The 19,067-nt window shown below is 40.7% G+C and overlaps 1 protein-coding gene across 4 annotated transcripts in view; it reads right to left on the bottom strand.

Annotated features, from left to right (window-relative positions):
• XYLB (xylulokinase) overlaps nucleotides 1-19,067 on the bottom strand; it is a 164,347-nt gene that overhangs the window by 96,067 nt on the left and 49,213 nt on the right. For all 4 annotated transcript variants that reach the window (XM_045005311.1, XM_045005312.1, XM_045005313.1 and 1 more), the window contains one exon: nucleotides 12,340-12,436. In XM_045005311.1, coding sequence (XP_044861246.1) covers nucleotides 12,340-12,436 — 97 coding nt within the window. The remainder of the gene's footprint in view (nucleotides 1-12,339; nucleotides 12,437-19,067) is intronic.

Raw genomic sequence — 19,067 nt, 5'->3', positions numbered from 1 at the left:
TGGTAGCAGCAGCAGTACCAGCAGACAGGAGCAGAGGACTGAGGGAGAGACAGATGCATCTTATCTTTATAATTGAATGATTTTTATGAAGTGCTAAGCCTACATGTAGAAAATGTTAGGCTGAAAATGATTGTTTTAATAAAGTCAAACAGAAAAGGAAGAAAATTAGACTATATGATAATTACATTTTGTCTAGATTTTCCTGTTTTGGTATTACTAGGGAAAGTCCACAGCCCACATTGTGTCCTTTGTTTGCAAGTGTTAGTAAATTAAAGTATGAGGCCAGGGAAACTACTGAGACATTTAGAAACCCAACAAATTGAATGTACTGAACCTAACACTTCTAGGTAGGAATACAAATATACTAGATATGAAAGAAAAAAATCAGGGAATTCATGAAGTAGCCTTGTCTTTGGAGATGCCACACTGAAAGGGGAGTTACCAAGATATTTCCAATGTTATCAGACTTCTTAAAACAACAAAGTGAAAAAGTTCAAACTGCTATTAAAGACCTACTACTAAATTCATGTATCTGTATTGTATTCCCATTTTGACTAACATTTTCCTGGAGTTGAACATGAATCTCCATGAACATAAGTCTCTGGTTTCAAAACCTGTTCCCAGAAATAGTTGACTCCCGTTCCAACTCTGAGTATCTCTGCTTAAGAAAATCTTGAGAACTGTCAAGTAATTATACGCGAAGGACCAAGTTTTCAAATCTAACAAACAAAGAATTCAAGTGTCCAACTTGAGTCTAGTGTCCTGAACTGAATCTAGTGTCTTGAATCATTAAAAAAAATGGTACTTGGTTGTGGGGAGCCACCAAGTTTTAAAATATTTGTAAGGGAGCCGTAGAACTAAAAAGTTTGGGAACCACAGTCTTACACAACTTAGTTCTTACAGAAACCTACAACAGTACCTACCCAGAACCAGGGGAAATGACAGTTCCAGAACCAAGTAAATTGGATTCTAAGACTTCTGACAGTAGAAGAGTCTAAGAGTGGACTGTCCTTCTCTCCCCACATAAAGGGCAAGGGTCTCATAGATGGAGTAATGGAAAGGGGGAAACTCTCTCAGACTAGCAGGGCACTGAATGTATGAAAATGCCAAACAGGAAGCACAACATAAAAATACTATCCACCATCCAGATCTGATCTGATCAGAAACTTGTAATGCATTTCCCATTTCAAGTGTTGTAAGGACCTCCACACTGGCCCTCCTTGCTCACACTACTATACTGAGCACAGAATCAATAAGGCAAGCAGTTCTGCAAAGATTATGGTGTTGGAACTGCAGTACCAGATTCCACTACCTGGGCAGATCAGATCAGTGGTGTTAAAGGGAAAGGACTGAAAGATAAAGGAGGCGTGTATGTGTAACAAGACAAGAGACCCTTATGCTTTCTGTCTCCCTAGGTTCGGCCTCCCTGTCCAGCGTCTGTCATCTGGAAGGATCCCTTCTCCTGCAAAGAGGATCCCTCCCACCCTAAATAATGAGGAGTCAATCAGTAAAGGTAAAAATCAAATAAAGTGTATTGAAGGGTTTATAACAAAGAGTGGGACAAATAAGAAGGGGAATAAACAGCAAAATTGCGCAATACAGTGATTACCCCCAAACTCAACCCTATAAAACAGATATAAAAACCTTCTTCACAGATCAAAGCGATGGCAGGTGCTTGGGACCTCGATCCTCTGGCTAATGGCAAGCCTTTGGAGAGGAGCTCCAAGGAGTCCCTTGATGTTCTTTTGGGACCATGGGAGGCAGAACAGGAGAAGAGCAACGGATGATGACAAAGTTAAGTGTTGTTTCTTCTCCTTCTCTCTCTTCCCTTTACAGGTGAGGAAGCTGTTGGATGAAAATCCCTAACCCTTCTATCATTAGGATGGATAGATGTCTGCGGGTAAGACCTGTGACCATCCCTGGATGCCACTCAGATGGCCAGCCCTGAGGCCATGTTCAGGTCAGCCTTTTATACACTTGCCTGGGAAACCCCTTAGGAAAACCAGTTCTGACTGGAAGTTGTTTACAACTCCAGGAAAGATTAAAGAGCGGGAAAATGGACCTATAGCTCATGTGGGTACAAAACTATTTTGGAACCAACATGGATTCCTGTAGTCACAAAACATGAAAATGAACCCAATCTAACAGAGGTAACAGAACCACTAGAAAAGTGACTGACAACAATCGAAGGTGTCAGATCCTCACATTTGCTAGATCTTAGGCAACCTGATCCCTTCTTGACAACCATGCTTGACTGCCAAATCTGAATCCAGGCTCTCATCCATGGGTGGCTGTCTAGCTAGATCCAGACTGGTTAAAGGATTTGGATCTACACTGGTCAACAACAGATCTATACTAAGCTTTAAAAAAAAAAAAAGCTCTTGATCCTTGCTCTGTTGTGGATTCAGGTTCTAATTATTTAGAATCTTTAATTATGTTTAATATTAATTTATAAAAAGAAAGACACCACCAAATATCCATGTGTAAGAAACACAGGTTTTCTGATAGACTTCAATACACTATGATCCCCATGCAATTGTTCCTCTTTTAGTTTATCCTGAATGCAATACTGACGCCCCCCGGGTTACGCAAACCTGACTTACGTAAATCCGCACTTATGGAAAAAATTCCATAAGCTAGAAATAGGAGGTGGTTTTTTGGTTTGGGTTTTTTTGCGTAATGGTCAGGTATACATTTCTGACTTGCGCAAAATTTGAGTTACACAAGGTGTTCCGGAACGGAACGCTTCTGTAAGTCGGGGAGTGTCTGTAAAGTAAATAAGTAAAACTATATATAGTTATATCTTGTGGAAAAGCTAGTTGATTTGTACAGCTAGGCTCTATTTAGAAGCTGATCCAACATAATAAGGCACCTTCCAAATATAGTTTTCATTTTACAAGAACCAACACAGTTGATGAGCCTATATCGAGATAGAATGGGAAGAAGAGCTAAAGCATGATGTAGTGACATACTCAGCTAAAGATTGACAAATGAATTTATCAGTTTATTTGCACCATATGTATCCTCTAAAAACTGATTTATCCCAACTATAAAATAATTAGAAATATTCCCCTTGTGTGTATGTGTGCACGCACACACACACACTCTTCTCTTCTTCAACTTAACTGCAGCCTTCAAAATTTCTTGAAATGATTTTATTAAGCACAATGTTTTTTACATGGATGCCAAATTTTTTACATGGATGCACTAACTGCTTGGACAGGACCAGATGTATGAAGTTCAGTAGGGGCTCCCAAGTTTCCTAGAATTAGATATTCTTTTACACCTCTTTTTGGGTCCCTGAGCTGGAACCCAGAGTAGTATGTGGGCACAGGTACCCCTATCAGCCATTGGGGAGGTGGCACAGACCAGCCAATGGAGCAGAAGACTGCCTAGGACAGTTATCCAATAGGAATTTGGTACCCCTGTAAGGGGAGGACTATCGTGACCTGGATGAAGGGCCAAGACACGAAGATGGAGTGTGCTGAGTCCCAGAGAGCAAGAGGACAGAAGAGGGTACCAGACCTGGTGACAGCTGATCCCTACAGGAGCCACAAGGAGACGCCACTTGCCATGAGTGGACCCTATTAACAAATGCAAATACTTACACTTAGAAACTAAAAATTAAATTCACAACTAGGAAATGAGGAATAACTGGCTAGGCAGGGGTATTGGTGAAAAGGATCTGGGGGTTATGGTGGATCACAAGTTAAATATGAATCAACAGTGTGATGCAGTTGTGAAAATGGCTAATATCATTCTGTGGTGGATTTACATGAGTATCGAATGTAAGACATGGGAGATAATTGTCCTATTATACATGGCATTGGGGAGGCCTCAGCTGGAGTACTATGTCTAGTTCTGGACAACACACTTTAAGACAGATGTGGACAAAGTCAATGGAATCCATAGGAAAGCCACAAAAACAACAAAAGGCTTAGAAAACTTGATCTACGAGGAAAGGTTAAAAAGAACTGGGCAAAGTTAGTCTTGAGAAAAAAGACGGGGGCAGGGAGATACCTGATAATAGTCTTTTATATATGTTAAGGGTTGTTACAAAGAGGATGTGATCAGTTGTTCTCCATGTCCACTGAAAGTAGGACAAGTAGTAATGAGATTAATCTGCAGCAAGGGAGATTTAGGTTAGATATTAGGAAAAACTTTCTAAGTGTAACAGTTAAGTATTAGAACAGGTTCTCAGAAAAGGTTGTGTAATCCCCATCACTGGAGGTTATTAAGAACAGGTTAGACTAACGCCTGTCATGGATGGTCTAGGTTTACTTGGTCCTACATCAGCACAGGTGGCTGGACTAGATGACCTCTCAAGGTCCCTTCCAGCCCCACAATTCTACGATTCTATAAACTGCATCCCAATCTCAGGGAACAAAACCACAAATTCATCTAAATTCCAGTTTATACGTAAGGAAATACAGCACATGGAGGGAGCGGTATGATTCCCTGTCATTATAGAAAGACATTCTATTGGGCCAAACCTGGGCTGATGCAGTTGTAAAGCACTTTGAGATCCATAAATGAAAAGTGACATATAATGACAAGTGTATAAGAAAAGCCAGGACACCTGAGACAAGTAAATGGAGAATTAACTCTGACCTGTTTGTGACAATTAGAAGAACAGGAGAATCTCTTGGGGAGCTGACTGGAGTCCAATCTTTTCCTTCACATTATGAACAACCAAAATAGAAAAATGGAGGGACATAGGAGGAAAGTTTAAAGTAGAAAATATGTACAGCTTAGCCAAGTAACAACTATAATAACTGTAGTATTTTATGAATGCTACAAGCACCAAAAAAGGGGAGGTATTTACAGTGATATGAGGAGGTTTAACTAGAAATAATGGATTTAAACCAGACAAGAAAATACAGGGATATCAGGGAAAGCTTCCTAACAGTGAAATATTTTATGCTGTGGAATAGCTTTGCAAAACAAGGAATAGGAGCCACCTCACCAGAGTCAGTTAAAACTTGACTGGAAAAAGCACTAGAAAATATACTGGAGGAAACAGTCCCTAACTGATAGAGGATGCATTAGATAACCTAATAAATTTTTAACATTTTTAATTTCTCTGATTCCATGCAGCTTCCTAGCAGACATAATACACTGATAGCCTGACCATTTTTTAGGAGGCTATGTGAATAGTATCTCCACCGAAACAGAATAAAAAATCATCTGGGCACAAGAATCACATCATTTAAATACTTGGCATTATGCTGACTAAACATTAAAGCAATTGTTCAGACAATGACTGCATCTTATCTATTGTCAAAAGAAAGGCAGATAATGCAATTTCCAATCGCTTTAAGTGTTCAGGTTTTCTGTCTTAGCTGTGTTTCCTTTCTGATGATAACAAGAGAATAACAACAACAAAATTCCAATCAAGACAATGCATGCAAAAAATTCTAGTGCACGTAGGCTGCTTCCTTATAACACATTAGGTCACTTCCTTTGGAGGCATTTTATCTGTAAGTGCTTTAAAAAAAATTAAACTGATTCTGTTACTTCCCTCTGCCAGATGAAAAAGCAGCTCTTTGGGTGGACTAGATGGCTCAGCTAACAAACCTTTCACGTCCAGGTCACTGGTTCAAATCCAAGCCTTGGTCAATCATGACTAGAAGGCATTGCTATCTGTGCTTGTGATATAAGATGAGGAATGCTGAAAAGCTGATCCCCACATCACAACTGGGACTCTTGTGGGCAATTTCATCAGAAAGGCTAAGGATCTGGGACCCTGTGGAGTTTTGACATTGACTTCAGGGGGAACAGGATCATGCCTTTAATTAATATGAAGGTAAAACTAACCTCTCTCACCTCTAGAGCTAATAATCCTCTCCCCACAGAGAAAGGTTGAGGTGTATTGGCAAGGGGCATTGTAGGAAGCTTGCACTGCACATGTGGTAGTCAAATAAAGGTTTTTGTTGCTGTTAAGAGCACTGCATTATTTTAAGCTGTTTTCATTTGCTTCATGAAGCAGCAGGCCTCAGACACAGGAGCCTCCCGCACTCAAGCTGCTGAAACAACATCAGAACTCTGAGAAACAGCAAGAAACAAGCAAGCAGCCAACACAACATTTTAGTATTGATTTTCTTTAAGAAATTTAAATCCTTCAGGGCAAAAACGTCAATTTAATCTGTATGCAGCTACAAAATAGCTCCTTCATAAGGCTCCTTTTTTCAGCTAGGAAGGAAGATGTAACGTAATTACAGTTCAAGTAGCGAGATTCTTTAGAAATGAATGTAAAGAAGTTGATAGAATAAGCTTTCAATATAGTACCTTTAGGCATTAAGGTTTCCCAAAAGCTTGTAATAATTTATCAAGTAGAAGTTAGATACTGGTTACTATAAGCAAAACAAATGATGGTAACTATAGGTAAACACAGAAGTCACTGAAAGTTTTACCAATAACTCACACTGAAGTGGGTTTTAGCCCACGAAAGCTTATGCCCAAATACATTTTTTAGTTTCTAAGATGCCACAAGGATTCCTCGTTTTTGCTGATACAGACTAACACGGCTACCACTCTGAAACATGTCATGTGAACCATTAGCAAGAATTCTGTTTTATGGGCTGAGGGAAAGATTGTGAGATGAATGCCTCTAGGACTAGTGGCATGTGCCGAAGGCAGCACACAAGCTGATTGTCAGTGGCACTCACACTAGCTGGGTCCTGGCCACCAGTCCAGGGGGGCTCTGCATTTTAATTTAATTTTAAATGAAGCTTCTTAAATTACATACAATAATAGCTTAGTTATATATGATAGACACAGAAAGAGCCCTTCTAAAAAGGTTAAAATGTATTACAGGTCTGTCGCATCTTACGCGCATTTAACATGCGCGATTTCAGCTTTACGTGGTCGGCAAAAAAATAATAATAATAATAATTTTAATAGTGTACCTGTAGTGCGGGCATTTCCGCCCGCCATTACACTCAATGTAATTTTGACTATACGCGATTTTCACTTTACGCACTGACTGTGGAACGTAACCCAGCGTAAGATACGACACACCTGTACTGGCACGCAAAACCTTAAATTACAGTCAATAAACGAAGACTCGGCACACCACTTCTGAAAGATTGCCGACCCCTGCCCTAGAAAAAGCCTAGACTGGCGCACTCTCATTTTTTTTTTATAACTAGTATTTTGGGATTGCAGTTTTTATAAAGATGTGGCTAACATCTTAACTCAATTAGAAGAAATGTACTTTCACACACTTGAAATACTATTAACACATGGCACTTTAGAAAACAAAACCTACCATGTTCTTAGCAAAAGAGTGGGCATGCCTGCTACCACAGCCATCAATATTTAAGCATGCAAGTGTACTGTTCACACAGTTAGTAGGGTAACATAAGCAATGGATTTCCACATTCAGGGGACAATGTAATATATAATAAATACAGATAAAGGGTTTTAACATAAAAGTTTTAGCATATAAAGCTCAGAACATTATATCCATCTCCATTACTCTTTGGATGACAGATGGTGAAAATCAGACTCCTAAAAACCTAAACTAATAATCACACTAGCGCAATGTCAGAAAGCTACACCATTATATAGTCACTGATGGGCACTTCTAAATACACATAAGTTATTATACTGATTGGGTCTGTCAACTTCACAGTAACTCTCCAACCCTCCCCGCCACATGTACAGTTTTCCTTCAATGTCCAAAATATACTTGACTCAGCTGGGGGCAGGCATAGGGTTCACTCCCTAGATTACTTATTTTGTAGCTAGTGACACTGTCACTAACACTGGATTCCCCCAAACCAGGATAAAAACCTTGATTGGGGCTCCCTAACATGTAAGATCCCCAGCCAAAGTAAAAGTCTTATCCTGCTTCTATTGATATTAATGTAAGTTTTATAATTGACTTCCATGGGAACAGGATAACCTTCTAAGAGGGTAATCAAGTACAGTACAGATTGCCTGATCAGTTTGAACCTACTGACACTTTTAAAGCAGCTGTGATTATCTGTGTCAGGAGGCTACATACACATAATTTTCACTATAAAAGGTGCCATGGTTTTGGTTTCAGAGGACATATAAGAGGTGCAGGGCTTTATCACAACAGGTCCACAATCTATACATCAGACAAGTCTAGGATCTGATCTCCGAACTCCTAATTGTTGAGCAGAAATTAAATTTCAGAGGGTATGGCCAGAAAAATAGAGAAGTGACAAAACAGAAGACTTTTCTAGTTAGAGTGACCAGACGTCCCGATTTTTGGGTCTTTTTCTTATACGGGCTCCTTATACGGGCCCCCAACCCCCTGTCCCGATTTTTCACATTTGCTGTCTGGTCACCCTATTTCTAGTACAGTCAAAACCCAGAGAAAAAAAAAGGAACACAAAGCCTTCTCCTTATCTCTGCAGATCACTGAATTAGAGGATATAAAGAACAGGAGCAGGGCAAGCTTCATTTGTTTGTTCCGGGTTGGCAAGACTCTACCGACCCATCAAGTAAATAATCATAACAGGATATAGGGTGTTGCTCAATCATTTCCCTTGAAATCTGATTGAAAACAATTGAAACAACTGTAACACAATGACAAACACATTAAAGCCTTTAAATCATGATTTATACAAGGTCTAACTTTTCTCACAAGTATCATCTGGTGACTTTATCAGTTTTAAAAACAGGGTTGAGACAAAAAATATGTATCTTGGTTTCAGTTAAAAAAAAATTCATGAGATGGAATCTACCGCCCTCTCCTGGTAAATAAACAAATTGTATACAGAAATCTGTACATGTGCACACATGAACATATACACATGGCAAGTACAAGGTTGTTTTAAGATTGTTGCAATTAGACTTTTGCCAAAGATTTTTTTTTTTAAGTATGAAATGCACCTAGAGTTTTAGATAGGTGCAACTGGAAACACAACTAAATAAACAAACTATGATTTCTCAGTGTCACTATGTTTTTTCTACTACAGAACCAGTTTCTAGAAAGAAAAGAGATTTTCAGTTTTCCTATAAAGTTGCTAAATTAATTCATAAAATGAAATTAAGTTATAATAGATTATCCAATGTTTATATTGTTTATGTTACTCATCCATGAACTCTAGCAGACAGGAAATATCCTTAAACAAGTTTCCTTCAAACTCCAAGGTTTTCGGGTTTATCCTTTCTGGCTTATCCATCTTCTATTACATTTAAGATTACGGCCCAGATTCTTGGGTCCAACCAAGCTGCACCTGAGACAGGATCTGAGGGGCAGGGAAGGTCGGAATACAAAAATGGTTTTACATACTCTTTGTGACTCCCATATTCTGGGGCTTGATGGAGAAATTCTCAGGTAGCCAGCTAAGCCAGATTTCTGGTTCATTTGTACCACCGAGAATTGGTCCCTATACATTTCAAAACACCATATAGAGGTGTATATTGTGGTAGATCATGTCAACCCTATCTCCTCCTAAGGCCTTGTTTAAATTGAGGGATTTGTCCCAATTCTGGGAATTAGCAGGAATTATCATTGTAGCTGCACCTGTGCAAAAGTGTAGATTAAGGAAAGCTGCAGTTTGCACTTATGCAACTACAGCAGTGGATGTAAATCAACTCAATTCCTGGAATCTGGGCAAATCCCCCATGTACACAAGCCCTAAATGTGCTATCGGATGCTATATTTAAGGAACACAAGTGACTCTAGTTATATACCTCTTCCAAAAGATAAACATACCTCATCAAGAATCACTACAAGAATAAAAACTGACAGCTACCAAAACAAACAAGATAAAGAGTATCTTGTGTGCAGGGGAACTAAACATATTTATAGTACTATGATCATATCTGTACCATAAAACACACTGTATGTTTTCCCATTTCAGAACTGTTTTACAAAAAAAAAAGTTGAGAGAATGCCATCACTACAGAAATAGAGCATCACATTTAAATAAATAACAGCACTGAGGGAAAAAGCAGGAAATGCGTAAAATTAGCAATAAGGGCAAGCAGTTCTTTTTAAACTCATCTTTTAGTTATTACATAGATGAAAGTTTATCTTGATGCAACAAAACAATCAAAATGTTCCATAGCATCTGTTGGGAAGATACAATTCAAGGGACAGTGTCACACTCAGATATTATAAATAGTCATCTCAAGAATGAGGTATACATGGACAATTAAAATACAATGTATTTTAATGTTTCCACAAATAAGCAGGTGTGTTGTCTCCACTACACAGCAACTTTTTTATTGTATTTACAAAGCAGTATTGTTAAATTTTGTGATTTTTTCATAAGTCTCATGATATTTGATGTTTTTCTTGAAGCCCCAGTTCCTAGAGTCACATGCTAACATAAAAATCTCAGCTTTCATTTTTCGAAAAAGGTTTTAGTCCTCAGGGCTGTGGAGAACAGCTTGAAAACATGCCCCAAGTGGACCCTACAGGTATATAAACAAAAAGCATATATATATATATTATTTTTAACCCAATCTCATTACTTTTGGGGACCTGATTTATAATTTTGGAATGTTTGGGTTGACACAGACACAGTGCCTAGCATAATGGAGTCCTGATCCCTGACTGAGGCATATGGGTGCTGCCTCAACACAAGTGATAACACAGTATAACATGTATGTTGGAGTATATTCATCTGGAGGGAGTTATGTTGTAATAAGCTAAAGTACTGCTTTAAAACAGAAGAAGTTATGGGATGTTAAATCATCAAAAAAAGGCCAGACTAATGGAGGAGCAGTACTGCAGTGCAGGAGACCCAGGTTTTTTTTCCCAGATCCAGCTTTTCAATTCAGTGTTGCCAAAGGGGATGCTTTCTGTAGCTCAGCAGCTACCCCTCTAGTTAATTGAAGAGCAACATTTGTAGGGTCTGACCAGGGGCCAATCCAGTCTGCCTCAGCAGGAGGACTGTGATTGCAATCCAAGGTTCAAGGGCAAGGGTGGGGCAGATCTAAATTCATAACAGCTGATATCAACTGAAACAAAGTGGGTGAGGTAATATCTTTTATTGGACCAACTTCTGTTGATGAGAGAGAGACAAGACAACCAACAGAAGTTGGTCCAATAAAAGATATTACCTCACCCACCTTGTCTCTATAATATCCTGGGACCAACACAGCTACAACTGCACCGAATAAAACAATGGAAGATAGCCGAGATGTTTTTGTGAAAAGTTCTTAGATTTGAATGTCAGATCTGGTGGGAAGGGCTTGGAGGCAGGTGTTCTTGGTACATCATGTTTCCCCAACATGTGTAAAATAGCCCAAAGTCTATTGACCATTAGAGAATGGTACAGGCCCATTTTTGCCTGACAGGGGTGATGATGACTTATGTTTACACCTTAATTTAGGGAGAGAGTCTGTTATGTTAATATTGAAGCTGGTGGCATCAGACATGCCTCCCCATCCCCATCACCTACTGCAGTGTCCCCCTTTTAAATGTGGATCTAACACTACCTTCTTCACCTATCTCAAATGTGGCCTTTATTTTTATATAAATCTTTAACTGTACCCTGCCAAGCAAAAATACAGGCCATCCTGAGCCACTCTGTTCTCAACTGTACTTGATACCAAGGGATAACTGAGGGGTGGACTTTAATTATTTAGTTTTAAATTAATAAAGTACTGTTGAAAGAGGCATGCGTCTCCAAGACAAACATGGCAGAAAACAACAGGCAAAAACTTAAGCCTATGATTTTTTAATGTATTTACCTTTTCCTAAAATTTACCATTTACTATTTACATTACAATACTTGCCACGATTGGTGCTTCATTGTGCTAAATGCTGTACAAACAAAGTAAGAGAATGTTCCTGTCCCAAGGAGTTTACAGTTTAAATAGACAAAACTGACAAAGGGTGAAAGAAAGGAAATATCATTATCTCCAGTTTGCAGATGGGGAACCGAGGCACGGATAGACTAAGTAACTTGCTCAAAGTCACACAGGAATTCTTATGACAAAACCAGGAACTGAACACAGATGTATTAATCTCAAGTCCAGTATCTTAGACACAAGACCATCCTTCCTCTCATTTAACAAAAATTCTAGTTTAAAAGTTATTAGTGAAGCCTAATACATTGAAATATCCAGGATACCTCAAGAAATAATCTACAGCCTGATTCTGAGAGACTCTCATCACCCCCCAATTAAATCAGCATCTATTAGAATCAGGCTCCTTTTTGCATAGTCAAGAATGGCATTTAACAAGAGCCTAAGTCAAAACTCACATCAGTTTCAATACCTGTCAGGCAAGATAACAACCTTACCATCTGCATTACAGTCAGAACCACTTTTTTAGTGCTTGGTCTGAGATTCCATTGCCTCTGCTGTTTTTTTGTTTGTTTGTTTGTTTCTAATCACACTTACTGATTTTATATCCCAGCTTTTCAGCATGAATCCTCTTGGCCATGAACTGTCCTTCGATCAATGCTCGTATCTCTACCTCCTTTGGAAAGTCTGGAACCTGTATCAGAGGAATACATTAAATTAACATGCATCTTATGTAGTAAAAAACACAAGGTTGAGGTCTGGTTTTTTTAAAAAACAGATGTATAGTTAATTATCCTTGTCTTCACCCTGACGCCTGCACCCAGAACTCTGCTCCTATTCTTCAATCACATACATAGCACTTCTAGAAGCTCATGACAGACAAAATATAGCCCATAACCTTGGCAAATCCTTCAATCCTGAAATCAGTGCATGATGGGGAGTGTTTCTAATGTCAGTTGTAAATTCTTCTACATTTATTCTTCAACACCAACAGTTGCTTATGAAATTTGCCTCAAGTACGTTATCTTCTCTGGGGTACATTAGAGAAATCAGATTACTAAGTAATGTCATACACAGAAGAGTTTAAATTTGTCCTTTTGTCTACAAAAAAAGGAAACAAAAACTAATCCTTTTCACTGATTCATTCACTGTGGTAAAGAGAGATTACTCCCTTGTAAAAAATGGTTATTTACCTTACAGTAACCATTGTTCTTTGAGATGTTCTGTCAATGTGGATCTCACTCATAGTGTGTATGTGCCCTCTGCACAGGAGTTTGGCGGTTTTATCAGTTCTGTCCACTATGGATCACATATGCGTTTTTCACACCCTTGGACTCCGTCCCCAGGGTATAAAGGATAGATTCTACCGTAATTTCCTTCACCACCCAGAATACAGATTAAGAGTCTCTGAGTGGCAGGGATGGAGGGAGTTGTGGGGAGAATGGCGAGTCATGGGATCCACATGCAGAGAACATCTCAAAGAATGACAGTTACTATAAGTAAGTAATTGTGTTTTTTGTCTTTGAGTCTCTGTGTGTGAGGATCTCGGTCATGGTGTTTAGCTAACAATTTGGTTCCAAGCGGTGGGAGCTAGGAACTCATCTGAATAAAAATTGCAGAACTGCTTTCCCAACTTGTGCATTAGCTCCTGATGCTGACACCAGAGAGTAATGACTGGTAAATATATGCATTGAGAACCATGTGACTGCTCTAGAGAGTTCCACAATTAGTTTTCTACTGAAACATGCCACCAACATAGCCTAGGCTCTCATGGATTGAACGGTAACATGAACTAGAAATAGTCATTTTTTTAATATCATATGATATTCTAATACTGTCCACAATCCATTTAAACAGGCTTTGAGCAGAGATCAGGCTGGTCTACCTCTAGATGTACTGCCACATGTGATGAATAGTCTAAGAGATCTTCTGAATGGTCTTATAATACAGCAGCCTCCTCTTAACGTCCAATGTACGAAGTTTAGATTCACTGGAAGATGAGTGACATGTTGGAAAAAATACAGGTAAACTGAATATATCAACTAACATGAAAGTCTGAATCCGCTGTTGGAATAAATGTAGAGTGAGGGCTCAGTCACTATGTCTGCATGTAAAACCATGATGGGTGTGGGGGTGACATAAGTGCCTGAATTTCACTTACTCTTTACGCAGAAGAATAGCCACCAAACATACAGCTTTAATAGATAAATGATGAAGGGAACAAGAGGACAGAGGCTCAAATGGAGGTTCCACTAGAGAGGTAAGAATTAGGTTCAAATCCCATGAAGTTATATCTTTCTTACTGGCAGAAACATCTGCAATAGATTCTTATGGAAGAGATCTGAACAGGGCAGATGACAGGCCCAAAATCACTGCCAAGTAAATTATAATGAAGCTGAAAGATAAACCAGATAGTCCAGAATTACTGGAATGGATGATTGAAGAGTGTCACATTGTCTTGCCCTCATCCCTATGGAAAAACACTTCCACCGTATATGATTTTCTAGTTGAGGGTTTTCTGCTTTCTGAAAGGATTCTCTGCGTCTCTGCTGAACACTTCATACCTGTTGACATTAACCAGAGACTCTCCATGCCATCAGATGGAGAGATGTTTAATCTGGATAAAGCATGAGAGATGGTCTATACTATTACGTTCACCACTTTTACAAGACTATGATAAATTTTGTACAAAGTATGCCTTGTGAAGTATCATTTGAAAACTCATGATCTGCTGAACATTATTGTCTTGGTACAATATGTGTTATCAGCACTGTATGTGAAGTTAGAAGATTCTATTATGTACAGCCTTGCTGTAACATGCTCAAAGTTTAAGAAAAGAAGGCCTAAACCAGTTTTTCAGAACAAAGAACAGACTAACACCCAGCCAGGTGTTAAAGAGCTATCACTTACTTAAGCAGTCATTCTCCAGTAATGGGAAGGTGTGAACAAGAAATCTACATTTCCTCTCAATGACAGTTCAACCTTCACTTCCACCCAGCTGGGGATAAAACTCAAAGAGTGGGGAGTGGTATAAGAATGAAACACACTGGCCTCCACTTCATCTCTCTCCTCCTTCATCCCTGCTCATGTCATGAACGACTCTCAAAGAACTGAACTGGGGGGAGGGGTCCCAGGCTGAAAGGAGACCCACCCAGTGAAATTTACTGCAGCGTATGGTGAGACAAAACCTTTTGTTTTTAAGTTCATTTGGCTTGTTAAGTTAGGTTCTAGCTTGTGTTTTACCCTTTTATTTTCTTTTGTAACCAATCTTGAATTTTTTGCATCATCACTTGTAATCACTTAAATTCTATCTGTCTGTAGTTAGTAAACTTATCTTTTGTTTTATCTTAACCAATGTGTTTTGATTACTGTGTGTGGGAAACACCATTTCGGATAACAAGGCTGGTTCATTATCATTTTTCTTTGATGAAATGATGGACTTTCTACGAGCTTGCATTGTTCTGTAGATTGCTGGACAGTAAAAGACTCACATTTGTGGGAGACAAGGCTGGAACTAAGAATGTGCGGGCGTTGCCCTGTATGTAACTGAAGAATGACTGGTCAGAACGCTCATGTATTTAGCTGGGAATGAATTTGCATACTGAAGGATGTCTGAGTAGGCCAGGAAGAGGAGGTTACTCAGTTTGTGCAGAAACTGAGGTTCTTCTAGATGTGTGTCCTTGTGGGTGCCCCACTTCAGGTGCTGGTGCCATCGATCAGAGATTTATGGTAGTAGTGTCCGCGTGGGTCACGCGTGCACAGCAGGTTTCCTGTGGTGCTGTTGGCACCGCATCTAGCGCGCGCACAACCCAAGCCCTCCAGTTCCTTCTCTACCATAGAGTCCTAGCAGCAATCTCCAAAGTGAGAGGAGAAGGATGGATAGTGGAGCACCCACAGGGACACACATCTTGAAGAACCTCAGTTACTGCACAACGTGAGTAACCTTCTCTTTTTCTTCGAGTGCTGTCCCTGTGGATGCTCCACTTCAGGTGACTGTAGAGCAGTGCTCCTCAGAAGGCAGGAGGGCCTTCGAGTTCGAGTCGTAGAGGTAAGTACGGTTAGGCCAACTATGGTGTCAGCTCTGGAGTCTTGAGTGAGTGCACAGAGCTCAGCGAATGTGTGGACAGAGGCCCAAGTGGCTGCCCTACAAATCTCTATTATTGGAAAATTGTTGAGGAACGCAATCGAGGTAGAAACAGATCATGTGGAATGCACTCTGAGGTGCGTAGGAGGATCCATGTTCCGAATATGACAGCACTGTTGAATGCATATGGAGATCCAGTCAGACAATCACTGAGTGGATATTGCGCAGCCTTTTGAATGCATGATAATAGAAACAAAAAGTCTAGGAGATTTTCAGAACTGTTTGGTCCTTTCCAGGTAAAACATTAACGCCCGCCTAACGTCCAATGTATGCAAAACCTCCATTGGAGTGCCGTGAGGCCTGAGATAGAATGTGGGAAAATGGACTGGTTGGTTCATATGGAAGGCTGATATTACTTTCTATAGGAATTTTGGGTGCAGACATAGCGTGACCGGTAGCATGAAGAATATTATGTAAGGAGGTTCGGCCATGAGTGCCATGATCTCATTCACTCCTCTGGGAGAAGTAATGGCGACCAGAAAGGACACTTTCATGGATAAATGCAGCAGGGAACAGGTGGCTAAGGGTTCAAATGGTGGTCTGGTGAGGCATTTCAACACCAGATTGAGGTCCCAGGTTCGCAAACTTCTGAGTAAATGTTCTGGAGACCCATGAGGAAGTGTTAAGTAATTGGGTGCACAAAGATCAAGTTCCTGTCAATCTCAAGATGGAATGCAGTAATGGCCCCAAGATGGACTTTGATCGAGTTCGTTGCTAAACCTGATCGTTTCTGCTCCAATAGATATTCCAACACTAATGGCAGTGGTGCTGTGGAGGCCATCACGTGTTTTTCTTGACACCAGGAGGAGAATCTCCCCCATTTTTGAAGGTAAGTATTATCTTTTGGTCACTTTTCTGCTATTTAGTAACATGTTTAACTTGTTCCAAGCAGGCTAGTTCATGGAATCATGTAGAAGCCACGCTTGTAGGTGGAGTTTCTCCGGATGCAGGTGAAGAGTGTGACCGTTGTTCTGAGACAGCTGGTCTGGACAATGAGGGAGAGTTCAAGGGGCACATATCGCCATGCACGTCAGGTAAGGGTACCATGCTTGTCTGGGCCATGTCAGGACTATGAGGATAACCTTGGCCTTGTCTGTTTGTATCTTGTGTATCATGTGTGATATCATTGGAATTGGTAGGAAAGCGTACATGAGTTGTGCATCTCGTGATGAGAAAGGCGTCCCCCAGTGACAAGGATCCCACACCCACTCTTCAGCAGAACATTGCACATTTGATGTTCATTGGGGATGCAAACATGTCGATGAGAGGAGTGCCCCACTGCCGGAAAATGGAGAGCAAGACTCTCCCATTCGTTTCCCATTTGTGGTCTCGAGAGAAGTACCCGCTTAGCATGTCCACCATCACATTCTGACAGCCAGCAAGGTAGGAGGTCGAAATGTTTATGTTGTGGTGTATGTACCAGTTCCGCGGTTTCATGGCTTCGGTGCACAGTGAGTGAGATTGAGCGCCCCCTTGTTGATTGATGTAAAACATGCAGACAATGTTGTCGGTCATGATGCGAATAGATTAGTTCTTTATGTGCAGTAGGAAGTGTCTGCAGGCATTGTGGACCGTGCGTAGTTCTAGTAGACTGATGTGTAACTGAGTCTCTGCAAGAGACAATTTGCTTGAACCATGCGCAGGTGCATAGGGGCACCCCAGTGAGGCGTCTGTCATGATTATTACTGATGGGGGTTCCTGTTGGAACGGGATGCCCTTGCATACATTTTCTGGTCTTATCCACCAGTGTAGAGAGTTCAGGACATAGGGTGGTACTGTAAGTCGTTTGTGCAAGCTGTGCTTGCTGGGTATGTATACCGAGCTCAGCTAGCCCTGTAGTTAGTGCATATGTAGTCCTGTGTGTCATACCATGAATGTTGTGGCTGCCATGTGTCCTAGCCGTTACAGGACAGGACGAGCCAGTATTTGGGGGCTTACTCTTAGCTCTGAGATAAGGTTGGTCAGAGTTGTGAATCTGTTCAGGGGCAGGGATGCCTTGGTTTCTATGGCATTGAGATGTGCCCTAATTAAATCCAGTTGTTGGATAGGGATTAGAGTGGATTTTCATTCATTTATCTGTAGCCCTGGATCCCTGAATTGTGTGATCATTGTCTGGACTGAGTCCAGTGCTTTTTGTTGAGTTGGGTCTTTGAGAAGGCAATAATCCAGGTAAGGGAAAATTATTATTCCCTGTTTGCGTAGATGTGCCGCTACTACACTAGGGTTTGAAGAAAACTCTTGGTGTAGTGGATAGGCCGAAAGGTAGTGCTCTGTACTGGAAGTGTTCATGTCCTACTGTGAAATGCAGGAATTTCCTGTCAGTGGGGTGCACAGTAATATGAAAATAAGCATCTTGGAGGTCGCATGCTGAAAACTAGTCCCCCTTTTGCAGTGCTGGAAGTATCGTGCCCAGGGTCACCATTTTGAACTTTTTACTGCATACGAACTTGTTGAGTTTCCTGAGATTCAAAAAAATATACATATATGGAGATGTACCTATCTCACAGAACTGGAAGGGACCCCAAAAGGTCATTGAGTCCAGCCCCCTGCCTTCACTAGCAGGACCAAGTACTGATTTTGCCCTAGATCCCTAAGTGGCCCCCTCAAGGACTGAACTCACAACCCTGGGTTTAGCAGGCCAATGCTCAAACCACTGAGCTATCCCTCCCCCCTAAGATAGGTCTCCATCCTCCCTTCTTCTTCTGGGTCAAGAAGTAATGGGAGTAGAACCCCTTCCCCGTATATTATGAAGGTATTCATTCCATGGCACCTAGTAGTAGAAGATGATCGACTTATTGTCATAACAGGTGTTTGTGAGAAGGGTCCCTGAAGAGGGATGGGGAGGGGGGCCATGTAGGGGATCGGGAGATAAAGGGGTACGATCTCTAACACCCGTTGGTCCGTTGTTATTGACATCCAGATGTGGCAGAATGGGTGAAGGCGGTGTCCAAAGCATGGGGACGGATCAGGTGAAAGCACTGCCTGGTGAGGGAGCTCGTCCAGACCCTCGACCAAAACTTCAGAATTGTGACTTGGGCAGAGCCGATTGAGAAGTCAACGGTTGAGCTTGAGGTGTTCTTTGTCTCTGCGACCATTGGTGATGTCTTTAGTTCTCGTATTGTCACTGTTGTTGCTGTCAGTTGGAAGAGGAATCCCTGTTTGTCTGATAAGGTTGGTATCA

The sequence above is a fragment of the Mauremys mutica genome, chromosome 2, assembly GCF_020497125.1.
Source record: "Mauremys mutica isolate MM-2020 ecotype Southern chromosome 2, ASM2049712v1, whole genome shotgun sequence".
NCBI classification, from domain to species: Eukaryota; Metazoa; Chordata; order Testudines; family Geoemydidae; genus Mauremys; species Mauremys mutica.
The sequence above is the reverse complement of the archived record's forward strand: the minus strand, read 5'-3'. Positions and strand labels throughout refer to the sequence as shown.